The sequence below is a fragment of the Salvia miltiorrhiza genome, chromosome 2 (genome assembly GCF_028751815.1).
Source record: "Salvia miltiorrhiza cultivar Shanhuang (shh) chromosome 2, IMPLAD_Smil_shh, whole genome shotgun sequence".
Classification (NCBI taxonomy): domain Eukaryota; kingdom Viridiplantae; phylum Streptophyta; class Magnoliopsida; order Lamiales; family Lamiaceae; genus Salvia; species Salvia miltiorrhiza.
This window is the reverse complement of record NC_080388.1, coordinates 67,705,929-67,721,915: the sequence shown is the minus strand read 5'-3', so window position 1 is coordinate 67,721,915 and position 15,987 is coordinate 67,705,929. Positions and strand designations below refer to the sequence as shown.

The window sequence follows — 15,987 nt, the reverse complement described above, 5'->3', positions numbered from 1 at the left end:
ACTTAATGGTGTGTCGTTTTACACTAAAAATATCCGACAGTCAGCCGGTATGCTCATACTGCGCAGACAGTAGCAAACAAAATCGTCTCCCAATGGATTGGCGAGAATTCTCTTAAAAATTCAACGTGCAAAGTAACTCAACAAACGAAATTTATAGAAAAATACCAGAATAAAAATAAATAAATAAATAAATAAATAAAGGCCAAAAGAATTGTAATGGTACTTCTAATCCTAATAGAATAAATAGAAAATTTTAACAATTTATAAAGAATTCCAGCAATCAATTAAGTACACCTTAGCTTAATTATTCTAATCATTGATGCAAATATAACTTTAATTCATGCAAGCAAACCAGTTATAACCACCGAAGACGTTTCTGATGTGATCTTATTTCTCCTTATTATTCGGTAATCAGGAAGACCATTCACTAATTACTGTCCTAATCGACTGACAAACGTAAGAGACACTATATAGATGAGTCGACAACATTAATTTCTAGGGAAATCCGATTCAAAACTAATAAACTCTGACGCAGGATTATTGAATTAAGATTATTTTTCCTTTGACCCTGATGTGTCAATTTACCACTAATCAAACCTAAATCACGATTAGGTATGACCGATTTAATTGGTTGTATAATTAATTTTAAACCAATAAATATTGTGCACTACCTAATGGATTAAACAATTAATATCGATAAATACAGAGAATCGCAGATGCAAGCATAAAATAAAGTATAAAAACAATTAGATCTCATAGAATAATATTGCTAGTACTTTCCTAATCTTTGTCAAAATAAAAGAACTTACCTAGAACTTATAAATAAAATAACACAAGAAATGAATAAATAAATTGCGAAAATGCAGAAAATAAAACTTGAATAAAAACTCCAAGATTTCGCCTAGGGATGGCAATTTACCCGCGGGTAACGGATATCCGCGAAACTCCGAACCTATTAGGGTGGGTTTGAGAGGCATTTGATATCCACAGATAGTTTCGTAGGTGCAATTCACTATCCATTTAGTTCGTGTGTATGGGTTTAGATACTTACTATCCATACCCATGAAACCCGTTTACCCGCGAAAAATATCCGCGAAAATATCCGTCAATTATCCGTGAAATACCCTTCAAATACCCACAAAAAAATCCTAAAAATATAGGCTTTGAATATACATTTGAGATATGGGCCAGCATATCATATCTTAAAAAAGGCCATAACAAAATCTAAACCTAAGGCCCAAACACTAATTCAGCCATTGGAATTTTATATTTTAGTTGATGAATTTGGATTTAAACTTTGGTATTTGTGGATTTCAATATGGATGAAGGATGTGAATTTGAACTATGTTATTTGTGTTGATTTTTTTTTTTGTATTAAATTTGTTATAAATTTATATTTAAATTCTGTTTCGCATGTATCCGATGGATAGTGGGTGGGGGTATCCGACGGATAGCGGGTGGCGGATACCCGACGGATAGCGGGTATCCGCGGGTAGCGGGTTTGGATACCATTTGATATCCATGGATAATTTCGTGGTTAAAAATCACTATCCATTTAGTTTGCGAGTATAAGTATGAATAGTCACTATCCGTACCCGTTGTACCCGATTGCCATCCCTAATTTCGCCCAAGTTGCTACTCCAGAAATTGGCGTCTGATATTGTGTGTTTAATTGTTATGTAATCACTAATATATATAATTAAGGAATTAAAACTAAACCTAATCACCAAAGGAAACAAAAGTGGCGTTAAGGCCTAATCAATAACAAAAAAAACTTAATTCAGCCCACTACTAATAATAAAATATGTGGGAATTATAGTAGGGACTAACAAAAGTAGGGCTGAGCATCGATTCGGTTTGGTGCAAAATCGAACCAAAAATCGAACTGATGATTAAAATTGGAACCGAATCGCACTAACTGGAGGTGCCAAACCGAACCTATGCAATTTTTTTTTCTTTCTTTTTTTTCAAAAAAACCTATTAAAACGTGTAAAATAATGTAACAATATAAATATATAATTTTTGAAAAAATCAATCAATATATTATAAAATATATAAAATATTATAAAATATAAATATATAAACCAATTAAAAATTAAAAAATTAATTATATATTATAAAATATAAATATATAATAAAATATTAATATTTATCGGTTCGGTTCGATTTTAACTTATCGGTTTTTAATTTTCGGAACCGAACCGAAAATCGAACCAGTGGAATCGGGATCGAATCGCACCGAAACGGTTCGGTTCGGTTTGATTTTGTATTTCGGTTCGGTTTCTGCTCACCCCTAAACAAAAGTCAAAGGCTGCCATTAATAACTTCTCGCCAATTCAATTTTGGTTGCAATATAGACGCGCACAGATTCAAACTCTTCAAAATTCGATCTCCTTCTTCAAAACCTATCAAAAATCATTAGGAACGACTTAGGATCTGAAAACATTCCCAAAAGATGATGTATATCATCAACTAAGCATAAAATTCATAACAAAATACCCAAAATATATGCGTATAAATACGCCCTATCACTCAACCTGCACTTTAATCATCTAATTAAATGATTATTTATAATCTCAATGTTAAGTTGATTATTTAATGATAATCCAATCTTATCTATCTTATTCATCAAACAAGACACCCTAAAAGTAAGCGCCCAATAATGAACAGAAAATAACTCATCGCATTGACATTATTACATTAAAGACATCTACCGGTAGTATATGCCTATTAGACACTAGACACGCCAAACATACACTCAAGTCACAATCGTAGATGCACATTTGAGTATCAAGTACCAAAGATGAAAGCATAAATATCCCTTATCTCCCATTCCATTTCCACCATAAATATATAAATTTTATGTTTGATGATTATGATGATAATGGGTGCAAGTAGATGCAGCATTTACATGGTAGGAATTGTTATGATGATGGGCATTGCAATGGTAGCAAGATGTGATGGTCAAGTGGCAGGCATTGACATTTATGAATGAAAGACTATTTGTTGATGCTTTCTTCGTTTGATGGTAGACGAGCCATTCATTCTGCCCGACCTTGACGAAGTCCGCGATGCTGTGAATGAACTATTTGGTTTTGTTTTGGCGGTGCATGGCAGTGACTACAATGATAGACTAGCCGCATCTGATGCACATTTAATTTTTTTCGGAAAATTCATATATGTATGTGCGCGCAATGTAATATTTTTTTTAATAAAATAAAATTCAAAATATGTGAGGTGTGTTATCTTCTAGCCTTCAATTATAATTTATGCACGTTCTTGCATTTAGTTTTATTATTACTAGTACGCACTATCGTGCGATGCACGGGCCATATATATATTTTATTGGTCATGTTTTTGAAAATTTTAAATAAAAAATTATTTAATTTAATTTTTATAAATAAATACTTGTGATTAAATAAATTATTTCTTCATTTTAATTTGGTCATAAAATAAGATATTTTTCACAATTTGTTTTTTGTTTTTTTAAATGGATTACACATTGATTTTTTTATAAAAATTCACCAATTGAAATAATTCCTCCGTCCCACGAATCTTGCTGCATTTATTTTCGGCACGAGAATTAAGGAGTTGTAGATTAGTATTTTAAGTGCGTAGGTAATAAAGTAGAAAAATGATAAAGTAGAAGTGTGTAGGTAATAAAGTAGAAAAGTAAATTAAGTATAATTAAGAACCCTTATTTTTTTAGCTAATTATTACTATATTTAGAAATGCATCAAGATTCGTGGGACGGAGAGAGTACTAAATAAATTGATATGATATAATTTGAATTTCTCTTCAATTTTTACAAGCCTTAGACGAGATGATTCTTAGAAATTAGTTATGGTCTTTCAAACTTCAAACAAGATGATTCATTGGCGTGGCTTTGATCCAACAATTTAAAAGCTATCCTAATGGCCCTATCAAACCGTGCTCTGCCCGATTTGTCAAAGTTGGAACCTCTGAACGGATCAAACTACAAGAGATGGTCTCAGAAACTATTAATCTTCTTTGAGCAACTCGAAGTCGACTATGTGTTGGTCAAGGAAGCCCCTGCCGTGCTTCCACCTATCACCACAATCATCGTCGCCGTCGGTGGTACAGCCGATCCCCCAGCTCCTCCACCCGATGACAACAGTCTGCTCAAATACGAGAAAGACAACAAAACTGTTCGTGGTCACATTCTAAACCAAATGATGAATAGTCTCTTTGATCTTTTCGTCAATCGGCGCTCGGTAAAGGAAATATGGGAGGCTCTGGAAAAGAAATACGGTGGTGATGACGCAGGATTAAAGAAGTACGTTGTCGGAAAATGACTAGAGCTTCAGATGGTGGACAACAAACCCATCATGGAGCAGCTGCACGAATACGAGAATCTGACCGTAGTTGTGCTCAACGAAGGAATGGAGATGTGTGAAATCTTCCAGGCTAATGTGCTCATCGAGAAGTTCCCTCTATCGTGGTCTGAATACCGGAACTTGTTAAAACACGAGAAAGAGGGACCTGTCACTTGAAGAGCTCATCAGCCACATGCGGACCGAAGAGGCTAATAGCCTCAAAGATAAGCCATCGAACTTTGTTAATTTTTCAAAGGCTAATCTTGTTGAATCTGATGATGCTGCAGGAACAGAAAAATCACAAGCTTTTAAGAAGATAAAGCACGATGGAAAGAAGCCAACATTCAAAACAGACAAGAAAATCACAAAGACGAAGGTGACGTGCTACACCTGTGGAGCCCCTGGTCGCAAGTCCTATCAATGTCCTCAAAGAAACCAGCATAATCCCCAACAACAACCTTTCTGGCCAGCACCAAAGCCTGCAAATCAAGCGAACTTGGTTGAAACCGATGACATCATTGCAGCTATGGTGAAAGCTACTAAGGCCGAGAACAAGAATGATTGGGTGTTGGACATTGGAGCATCGAGACACTTCTGTAGCAACATGAGCCTTTTCCTTGAGTTCGAGGATGCAGCAGAGGGAGAATGCATCTACATGGGGAACTCCAGTGTTGTCGGCGTGCTCGGTAAAGGAAAAGTTTTGCTTAAACTCACGTCTGGAAAAATTTTGAGTTTTTCTAATGTGATGTATGTGCCGAGCATGCGTAGGAACTTAGTTTCCAGTGCTCAGCTAAGCAAAGCTGGTCTGGAAATTGTTTTTGAGTCTGATAAAGTCGTGTTGACTAAAAGTGAACTTTGTGGGGAAGGGATATCTTTGTGATGGTCTGTTTTTTCTGAATGTTGATTCTGAAATCGTGAATGATAAACAAAATATCACCCTTTAAATTCTTCATTTTTTTCCCCCACATTTCATACTTGATCCTTACTCATTCCTCATTTACACTATAAAGGAGGGATAATATCATCCCTCTAAAAATGGTGTGATAATATTATCCTTCTTTTGTAGTGTACTAGTGTAAATAAGGAATGAGTAAAGATCAAGTAGGAAATGTGGGAAAAGAAAGGAAGAAGGATTTAAAGAGTGAAATTTTGTTTATCCTTCATTTTCTTATGATAAATTTACAATCTAAGAGAACGTCATAATAAATTTACAACCAAAGAGAACGCACCCTTAAAGTTGATTGATCTCTTTGCTGAAACTCTGCGGCCAAGACATGCAACTTAATTATTTTCATAAAATAAAAGGGAAATCCTCATCAAAGTTATATACTGTAATTATTTTTAGAGGATTGGAGGGAGTAAGTATTAGTTGAAATAGAATTTGATAAAATCATTAAAAGTTGTGTAGAATTAGTCATTTTCAAAAGGTGAAATACTCCAAAAGTAGAATTTATGATAAATTGCTAGAAGGTGAGTCTGTTCTGTTGAGATAGATTTGAACACTAACCCAAAAGTAAACGTGAACCGTATGCAAAACTGCATAAGTGAGCCCACCACCCAGGCACATCCCGTTTTCCAATAGTAGCAGCCCACGTCAACAAAACTCCACGTGGAACAATATAATTCGTAGACTCCATGAGTCACACGTGGCGAGCCCCAAACTTGAATTTAATTAGCCCAGGGGCCAGGGAGAAAGATGCACATTCTTCAGTTGCTGGATCGACGACAAGACACGAATTGCCACTTCAATCGAAAAATTAGCCGGAGCTCCGGCACCGCATAGAAGCTTTAACCGTGGCTCCCCCCGCTCCGCCGCAGCACCAACACAGCAACCTCACCCGCAGGAAATCCGCACCGGCGTCCGCCTTCTCCGCTGCGTCTTCATCGGGTTCCACCCGAATAGTCTACCGAGAGTCCGTTGGCCGCTCATCCGATCCGGATCTGAGCCTTCCCTTTTGGCAGAAGACTTGGTTCATTGTGCTGTTGCTAGTGATGGCCGTCTCCTTCTTCGGTCTCGCGATATTCCTGCTTCTGACGCTCGACTCCGATTATGGTTCGACTCCGGTTTCCGCCGCCTCCGAGGGCGTTCAGGCAAGTGATAATTATCCTTGATGTTTTTTCGCGTACAGTGTGTGTGAGCTAGAGAGGCGATTTCTGGATGAGTGAATTTAATATTGGCTATTTGGTCGGCGAGCTTTAGGTATATTTTATCGTAAATTTTGGTTTATATTGAAGAACTTGTACTCGAAAATTGAAGATATTATGCTCCGGTTTTTGTTTCAGACTGCAGCTGTTATGATTACGGGGTATTCATTTGGTTTCAACTTTGTGACGAGTATCAGTGCATTTGTGAATTGATAACTATTTGTAGTATTATTTTGTGGGGTCGCCTAAATATATCAACTCCTCGTTGATGTGATTTTGCTGGAGTATGTTCAATTGTGAGAACTAACTTGTTTAAGGTTTTAGACTTGATGAGATTTGTTGGATTTTGTTTGGTTCCTGAGAAACATGTTTCGGTTTTTGTTTTAGTTCTGAATGGCGTTTGACTCGAATGCTGAGAATATGAAGTAATTAGTAACATGCAGTTAAACCAGTTTTATGTGCTTTATGTTTCATTGTCATTGTACCAATGTGTTTTCTCATATATTTTATAGATAACATATGGTTCAGTCATCAAGCTGATGCATGAGAGGACAAAATTCAGGCTGCACTCGCATGATGTTCCTTACGGCTCTGGCAGTGGGCAGCAGTCTGTCACTGGTTTTCCTAATGTTGATGATGCCAATAGCTACTGGGTATGTCAGCAGTCAGCAGTACATCGTTTGATTGTCCTGATGTAATTGCAATTCCTTTGTGTATGTGATCTATTGATTCCGGTTCCTGGACTGTTAATTAGAAGTTGTTATTTTGCAGATTGTCAGGCCTATACAAGATTCATCTGCAAAGCAAGGAGACTCAATCAAAAGTGGAAGCCTTATTAGATTGCAACATATGAAAACTAGGAAGTGGCTGCACAGCCACTTACATGCCTCGCCAATATCAGGCAATATGGAGGTTAGTGTCTATGAGTTTGCTTAGGAACCTTCCCTCAGCATCAAATATTTAAATATCTATCTTTCTGTGTTCTTTTCTGGCTGTTGAACTGAGAGCATTGTTTCTTTTACTTTTCTATGTCATTGTGCTGAACTCCACAATTCTGGTAGAGTAGTGGTGACTCAATGTTACTCAAACATGTTTTCGGCTATGAAATTGTGTAAGCTGACCGTTAATTTGACCAAATCAGAGGATACATTATCAAGTTTAGCTCTCATTACAACTCGAAATGTTGCATTTCGATTCGGGGATTTAATTGAAGGATTACAAAAATTGATTTCAAATCTGTCAAAATTAGTCCAAATTGAGGGATGAATATTAAATGTCTTTGCTATTATTGATATGAAATCTATCTTCAAACTTCAATCCATTGAGACCTAGTAATTTGGCATAATGTTTCTATTTTGTCGATAGAATTTTATAGCAACAATGTTTCAGTCTCTTACTAATAATATTTGTTTGTGGAGTTTAAAGCTTCTTTTTTACTACTAGTTTTGATAAAGTGAACACAGAGAATGATGAAGAAAATATAAATAAACAGTACACTCCTCTAAAGAGGCCAAACGCCATAGACGAGTGTACCATGCAGAAAGAAGAAATATATAGACTCTAACAAACCCTAATCCTAGGCCCATGCAGAGCTGGCTTTGTTCACTGACTCAATACTGATTAACTAACTCCAAATAATTAAATAAGAACTACTCAAATAATTAATACTGGGATACTGCACGATTCTACTCCAAGATTCCCACTGCTCTATCAAGTCTGTTGCACATTGTTGCTCACAGTGAAGCAATCCTAACTTGCTTCTTAAAATATCTACATGTCCTTCTCTATTGAAGACTTGTTATTCCAGAGTATTTAAGTCAACTCGTGTAAGTACTAAGCTTGCAGTGGCATCTATGCTCAATCTGTTTTGCAGTTGTTATTCATTTCATTTTAATACAGTATAGTTGTCTATTTTATTAGATGGACTTTATCAAACCTTTTCTTTTCCCCTTGTGTAACCCATTTGCAAAATGAGTGACTTTTTTTTTTTTTTTCTGAAGGTGCTTATTGGTTCCCACTAGATTGTTGAAGTAACAGACATTGGTTCCCACTAGATTGTTGAAGTAACAGACATAAGATCCTTGTTACCTTACTTCTGAAAATCATCTTATTTGGTATAATTACTAATAATATGATAAGATCTTACTAATCAAACTTGTTAATGGACTGTCACTGATGTATCATGTTTATTCTAGAAAAAATATTCATCTTAACTCTATTGTGAGTTTGTGACTAGTGGAAGAAAGGGACTTTTACTCCCCCGGCTGGTCACTTCAAATTATAGAATTGTATGAGTTCCACATAAAATATGTTCTTGTGTCATAAACTGTTTAAATACTTATAGCTCCATCGTGTTTGAAATTGCTTTCTAGGTGAAAGTTGTTTCTGGATTGCACTAATCCATTTTGTATTGAACTTACTATTATTGCCTTAAACATAAATATGTGATGAAAAACAAAATTACAGGTCAGTTGCTTTGGCAGTGAAGGGGAGTCCGACACTGGGGATCACTGGAGGTAAGACATTTAGTTATGAACCTTGTGGATTGTGTGATTAGGTTTATAAAAAACGAGGCGTTGATAGTGTTTGTTGTGTGTGTTCAGTGTTGAAATTGAGGGAAGTGGTAAGACATGGAGGCAAGATCAGAGGGTAAGGCTTCGGCATGTAGATACCGGTGGGTACCTTCATAGCCATGACAAGAAATACCAACGCATAGCTGGGGGTCAGCAAGAGGTAAGAATGAAATGATAAATGAATTTAAAAAGTTGGAGCTTCGATCTCGATCATAATGCTTGTACATTATTACATCTTTCAGGTTTGTGGCGTTCGTGACAAGAAACCTGATAATATTTGGTTAGCAGCAGAGGGTATTTATCTTCCCGTTGCTGAGACCAAGTGAAAGCTCCCGTAGTCGTATGCAATTTTTACAATTAATGACTAATCATAGTTCACCGCTTTCTGTTTATTTACTAGGGACTTTCTCTCCCCCTCCTCCTATATTACTTCAACTGTCGTTATGGAACACAGTTGCATGTGAACATCGCAAAAGTTTTGAAAATAGTTTCATGTAATTTCCTCACACCGAATGTACTAGACTTCACTCAATTCCACAACTTAAATCTTGTGACGTTGCGGGTGTCATTAAATCGAAACGACACAATATTGTACCCGACTCTTATTCGGCTATAAATTCTGATTCCTATTCGGTTTGAAATTGATATTCAAATTTTTGAAACTAATTAAATATTTGATAAGATTATATTCTTTCTTTAAATACAAAAATTTGGGTACAACTGAGTGTACCGTATTCAAAATAGTACTCGCTTTGTTCCGCTTCAAATGACCCAAAAAAAATTAGGCACGGAGATTAAGAAATGTATGATAAAGATGTAAAGTGGCGGTGGGACCATCAAAAATTAGTATTAAATATTTCTAAATTATAGGTTACATATTTATGATGTATTTTAACATAGTTGATTGTAATTGTTCTTGATTGTTTTATCGAACTATAATTATCATCGCGCACATCACCAGCGCAAAGCTAGACAACTGATAAATGCATCGCCAAACAAAGGCATAAATATAATGAAAAACTAGAAAAACTCCAATAATTTGCAAGGATTGCCAAAATACATAAATACCCTTAACCATGAAAAGACCACTAAAGAAGCAAAGGCAAAAGCAAAAGAAGAGTGGATTAATTATGTAAAATCAAGGGCACTTGAGGTGATGATTATGAGTAGTCAAATTAGCATAGCAACTAGCAAGGGCATGCTTGATAGTTGGCGCAACAGTGCGCGCAGCAACTCCCACACGCTCTTTTACACAAACTAGCGGAAAGAACAAACTAGTAGAAAGAACGTACGTTGTACGTATAATTAATATTATTTTATTTGATCATATATTATTTTAACAAATCTATTAATTTATTATTTTTATTAGATAATTTATTGAATGGATATATTTATCTATAAGCTTTATCAATAGCTACAGATATATATATCACATAGATTAAGTATAATATCTAATAAATATATAATATGTAAAATAACTTTAAAATAAAATATATAAAAAAAGTAAAATAAATAATCCACAAGTTGTGCCCTAAAATGCCTTAAGCCCCTTTTCTATTCGTATAGATTGGGCCTTCCCGATGACCTACACCTTGCCTCACAAGCGCCGTCGCACTCAGATCTGTTTGTGTACTTAACTGGCAGTCCATACACAACTACCACACTCACGACCAATAATGCTACAATAAACACTTTGGGATTAGTCATGATGGGAGAGAGAGAGAGAGAGCGAGCTGTGGATATGTAATGAAAGATACAAACTCATGCATGCAAATTAAATTAATTATTTAACCAAATGTAGCCACGAGTTTTGCTCTACCCAATCCCCAAATCTTAAGGGGAAAAGTGATAATATAAGGTTAGAGCATCTGCATCGGTATACCTGATCCCACCTACTCGAATAAGGTGGAGATCGAGTAGGTCGATGCAAAGGCCTTCTACATGAGGCCTACTCGAGCGGTCAAGAACAATTACACTCGCCTTAATAAAAGAAAAAAAAAATCCTAATTTTGCTGTCAACGGCTACTAAGCCGATTTTCAATTATTTTTTTTGTTTTAATAAGCAAAGGCTATTTTAGCCGTTTGAAAGGTTTTTTTTTTTTTTTTAATTTCCTATCGATAAATACCCCTACACTCTTTCATTCACACAACAACAATTCTACTCCTTCAATCTTCCAATATTTCTCTTTCAATATTTTCTTCTTTTTCTTCAAAAAATGGCAGAACCATTGCACGATTCTTCGTCTAATTCATCCGACGGTGTAGCTCAAGCGATCATGGACGAGATAGAGTTGCACAAACAATTGATGTCTCACATCTACTCCCAACGGGCGCCGGAGTCGGAACATGTTAAACGTCCCCGGTCTTACGTCCACCGTGATCGTGAGAATGTTCATTTACGTCTTATGCAAGACTACTTCAACGACAATCCAACGTACGGGCCTACATTTTTCCGACGTCGTTTTCGAATGCAGAAGGAGTTGTTCTTGCGCATCGTCGAAGCTATTCAAGGTGTCGATAGTTACTTTCAGATGAGCAGTGATGCCATAGGTCGGGATTCTCTCACGCCTTTGCAGAAATGCACGGCGGCTATCCGCCAATTAGTCACCGGCCTCAGTGCGGATACTTTCGACGAGTATCTCAATTTCGTTTAAAAAAAATAAAAAATACTCCCTCCGTCCCTGAAATAAGTTCATCTTTTTCCTTTTTGGGACGTCCCCCAAATAAATTCCTTTTTCATTCTTTCCATTTTTGGACAACTACCCTACCATTAATAATACTTTATTTATTCTTACTTTTCACTTTTTCACCACTCTCAATACTAATTATAACACTTTTTCATCTTTTCGCCATTCTCAATACTAATTATAACACATTTTTCTCCACTATCAATACACTTTACCACTTTTCCTTAAAACTCGTGTCGTCCTCAAAGAGGAACTTATTTCAGGGACGGAGGGGAGTAAAAAATAAAAAATAATTACAACATTAAATTTAAAGATCATATTATGATGAACTCTAACTTGAGACCTTTGATTCATACATTAATTTATCTATTGTTAGGCCAACATATACACAAATTAAACTTGGTAAAGATTGTGACTCTAATATAAGTCATAAGGTTAAAGCACCTATTTTTTTTTATATCGTCGACTTGTTAAAAGTGCTGACTATATATAAATTTAGGGGCGTTTACTTTATATGATTGACAAAATACACGATTGATTATTTTTATCCTAAAGAGTAGGATTGTTCCAATCTCACATTTATAATGATATAAAAATCAAACAAAACTAGCTTAAATGATAGAAATAATTAAGAACCTTAGGATATTCTAAAGTTTCAATCCATTAAGTAAACAAAGAGAATATCCTTACTATTTTTATTTGTCAAGGATAATTCTCTAAAGTAAATGCCTCATATCTTCTTTCACTATGAATCTTTTTGGAGAAAAAATGAAACAAATTGTAATATTGTACTCCATCAGAGTTGGAGGATGTTTGGCTTAGCTTATAAGCTCTTTAAAACAACTTATAAGCCCTTTCAAAGTGTTTGGCAAAATAAGCTCCTGAAGAGCTTATAAATTGTAAAAATAAGCTCTAAGAGCTTATAAGTTCCCTCAAAAATAAGTTCATCTACCTCAACTTATTTTCTCATTATCTTATAAGCAACATGCATTTTATAAAAATAATTCAACTATGATTTTTTATTTTCATCATGTATCATTCTAATTTCATACTACTATTTTTTTATTTTCTCTCTCTAACAAAGATTTTATCTATCTAACTAAAAATTATCTCTCTAGCTTATAAGCTCAATTATCCAATCACTTTGATAATTTATAATTTCTTAGGAACTAAAGCTCTTGAAACATCTCATAAACATTTTATAAGCTCAAAAAATTTATAAGCTCTTTAAAATAAGCTCAGAGAAACACCCTCTTGGTCAAATTTAACGTGTATTTGTTTGTGGTCCATTCTAGTAATAATCAATAGAATCATATTAGACCGCACCTAATTCATTCTTTTTAGTTAAATTATGCAACTTGTGATGTTTTCTTTTGGAAATTGGGCACCGATTACTCGCAAATTATATAAGATGAATCACAGTAGAAGAAAAAAAAAGTGCGATTATGCAAATTTGCATTTTATATGCATGTGAATATATTCTAGGCAAGGCGAAAACAAATTATCGTTTTTTAAAAGGAAAAATTATTAGTTAACCCCTAATTAAATTTTTAACCTTATCAATATCCAGTCTGTATTTTTGGTGGACTCCATTTCCAAACCAATAGCAAACCTCTAATCTAAAACAGAAAAAATCATGCTTCACAGCTGTGTTGTTGCTGGAACTCACACACAACCATATAGATTAATTCAATATCAAAGAACGGTGAATAGGGAATCTACCCACTCTTATAATCTATCATACAAAACTACCCACACTACCCAAAAGCAAAAAGTGATGGTGATAGGCATGTTTGGTTTTTTGTAAAAGTTCTTACACAAGTACAATTGTGTAAGAAAATATGTAAGATAGGTAGTTAAAAATGCACAAAATTTAATAAAACAGTAATACGAGGGCCGAAAAATTCAATTTAAACATATATGTAATAACAAAACATTTCTGAACCTAATGGGTCAACTAGCCGCCAGTAAACCCTAGCCGCTAGCACTAGCCGCCGGTGTTTTCTCCGGCGGCTAGTGTTAGCGGCTAGGGTTTACTGGCGGCTAGTTGACCCATTAGTTTCAGAACCTTTTTTTGATTCTCAATTCGTAACTAGCCGCCAGAAATTCGTAGCCGTAAGCACTAGCCGCCGGTAAAAAAGTTCTGCGGCTAGTGCTGCCGGCTAAGAATTTCTGGCGGCTAGTTATGCCATTCGCTTCAAAATAAATATTTCCTTCATAATACACATAATCGTGAATTTTTGTACCTTCGTAATAATATTTCTAACACAACCAGGGGGCTTAGCCCACTGGCCACCGGGTCCTCACTTAAGTGAAGTGACCCGGGTTCGATCCCTCTTGGGAGCGAATTGGAGATTGGAGATATAAGGTGGATTTGGTGAATGGAGAGATAAGGTGGTTCCTTGGAGTGGATGGGGAACTAATTACTAACATCTAATATGACTTTGCCCGATCAAAAAAAAATAATATTTCTAACACACAAACGTCCCCTAATTTTTTTCAATTTTTCAACCTACAGTATATATTAATGCAGGAAAGTGACGTGAGTTGGCATTTATGGTATTTTTCTGACATTGTGTAAGAACTTTTACAAAAAACCAAGCATGCCTATCACCATCACTTTTGCTTTTGGGTAATGTGGGTAGTTTTGTAAGATAGATTATAAGAGTGGGTAGATTAATTCAATATCAAAGAACGATTAAGAGTTTCACTCTATGACTATGCTTATATATACATAATACATTTATGTTTATTCAGTAATACTAGTAATAATAATAATTATGTATTATATGATATGAGAATGTCGAACAATTCTAGTTTCAAATCTTTGGTAATTATGGTTTAGTTTTGCATGACTGAATTTAAAGTTTTCTTCCCATGCACCTTATCAGACATGTACAAGAAAATGATCATACCGTACTTGTCTACATTAGCATTATCATATCTATTAAATTCATATTGACACATTAAGTTATACATCAAACAAATCAAAAATTCCCAAAGTAAACAAATTTTAGAGTATTATGAAAAATAAAAATAAAATAAAGATATAGTACTAAAACATTTGATGAGGACGAACCCAGATTAGTTTGGTGATATATGATGAGAGCTGAACGTGACTAGTAATCGGACCCCAAATAGGGAGTGAGGCTCATCTTTAATCTTTTACCGCAATCCGCTACGCATCTTTCGCTCACCTCATGGCTAAGATGGCATTGGATCCTGCACTATATTTAATAGCGGATGCATTAATTTGTATAGCAGATGCAGTAATTTTATTGGTTCTTATGTTCTCACGATAATTGTGGTTCTCACTATAACCGCACCCTATATATATATATATATATATATATATATATAGGGGGGGGGGGGCTATACAAAAAACTCCCCTTAGACTATAATATAAGAACAAATCCTGACCATTTATATCAAATCTTGAACGGCTGAGATTAAATTACTATGGGCGGTTACATTCGAAATTGTTATGCATATAGTTCATAGATAATTGTTGCATAAGGTTATATTTGGGTATTGCATTTTAATCTCTCTCTACATTAATAATCAGATCTCGCAATTATTGCAATTTTTTTTGGAAAAGAAGTTGATATCATTGACATACACAATGAGAATTACTCTGCACCAACCATTTAATAGGGTTTGGATAACTGATAATTCGTACAGTAATTATGATGCACTGATAATTCATACAGTAATTACGAATGCACTAATAATTCGTACAGTAATTCAGTATGTCATTACTTGGCCTGAAATCCGTAAAATAATTAACTGACTAATATAATTCATAATTAATACTTATTTAATTCGTATAAGTTCATACCAATTCATAAACAACTCACAAATAATTCATACTAATTCAACAACAACATAAATTACGGATTTAATTCATACTGGTGCATGCTCGTTCAACAATTTGAAAAAAAAAATCAAATATCTGAATTAAAAGTGTATCCATATCTTAAATATGAGAAAAACTTTTAATTTTCGTGAATCATGAGAAATGGACGTGATTTCTGTTGGAGTTAACAAGCTTTGAACGTGATTTTTTTCAATTCTTTACTAGACGTGTTTAATTAAGATTTATGGGTTGAGAGAAAAAGATACCCACTTAAATGTAATCCCCACAATTAAGGAAAAGATAGTTATTAAAATAATCAAATTACTTGTTTACCCAAAGATGATATCTGCCGAAAATTGCCTATAGTAATTAGTCACTAAATCCAGCTG

General features: G+C 34.9%; 2 protein-coding genes across 2 annotated transcripts; both read left to right on the top strand.

The window, feature by feature from the left end:
* Positions 1-5,839: 5,839 nt before the first annotated feature.
* On the top strand, positions 5,840-9,696 carry LOC131008511 (stromal cell-derived factor 2-like protein). The gene is made up of 6 exons (XM_057935382.1): positions 5,840-6,428; positions 6,995-7,135; positions 7,254-7,394; positions 8,949-8,998; positions 9,086-9,215; positions 9,298-9,696. The coding sequence occupies exons 1-6, from the start codon at positions 6,330-6,332 to the stop codon at positions 9,379-9,381; spliced, it is 645 nt and encodes a 214-aa protein (XP_057791365.1). The 5' UTR covers positions 5,840-6,329; the 3' UTR covers positions 9,382-9,696.
* A 1,575-nt stretch (positions 9,697-11,271) lies between these two features.
* LOC131009915 (uncharacterized) lies at positions 11,272-11,709 on the top strand. Its single transcript, XM_057937315.1, has one exon. The coding sequence runs from the start codon at positions 11,272-11,274 to the stop codon at positions 11,707-11,709; it is 438 nt and encodes a 145-aa protein (XP_057793298.1).
* Positions 11,710-15,987: the final 4,278 nt, after the last annotated feature.

Coding starts and splice junctions, on each gene's coding strand:
- LOC131008511 (XM_057935382.1), top strand. CDS start 6,330: ATGGCCGTCTCCTTCTTCGGTCTCGCGATATTCCTGCTTCTGACGCTC. Junction 7,395..8,948: donor CAATATCAGGCAATATGGAG/GTTAGTGTCTAT, acceptor ACAAAATTACAG/GTCAGTTGCTTTGGCAGTGA. Junction 8,999..9,085: donor GACACTGGGGATCACTGGAG/GTAAGACATTTA, acceptor GTGTGTGTTCAG/TGTTGAAATTGAGGGAAGTG.
- LOC131009915 (XM_057937315.1), top strand. CDS start 11,272: ATGGCAGAACCATTGCACGATTCTTCGTCTAATTCATCCGACGGTGTA.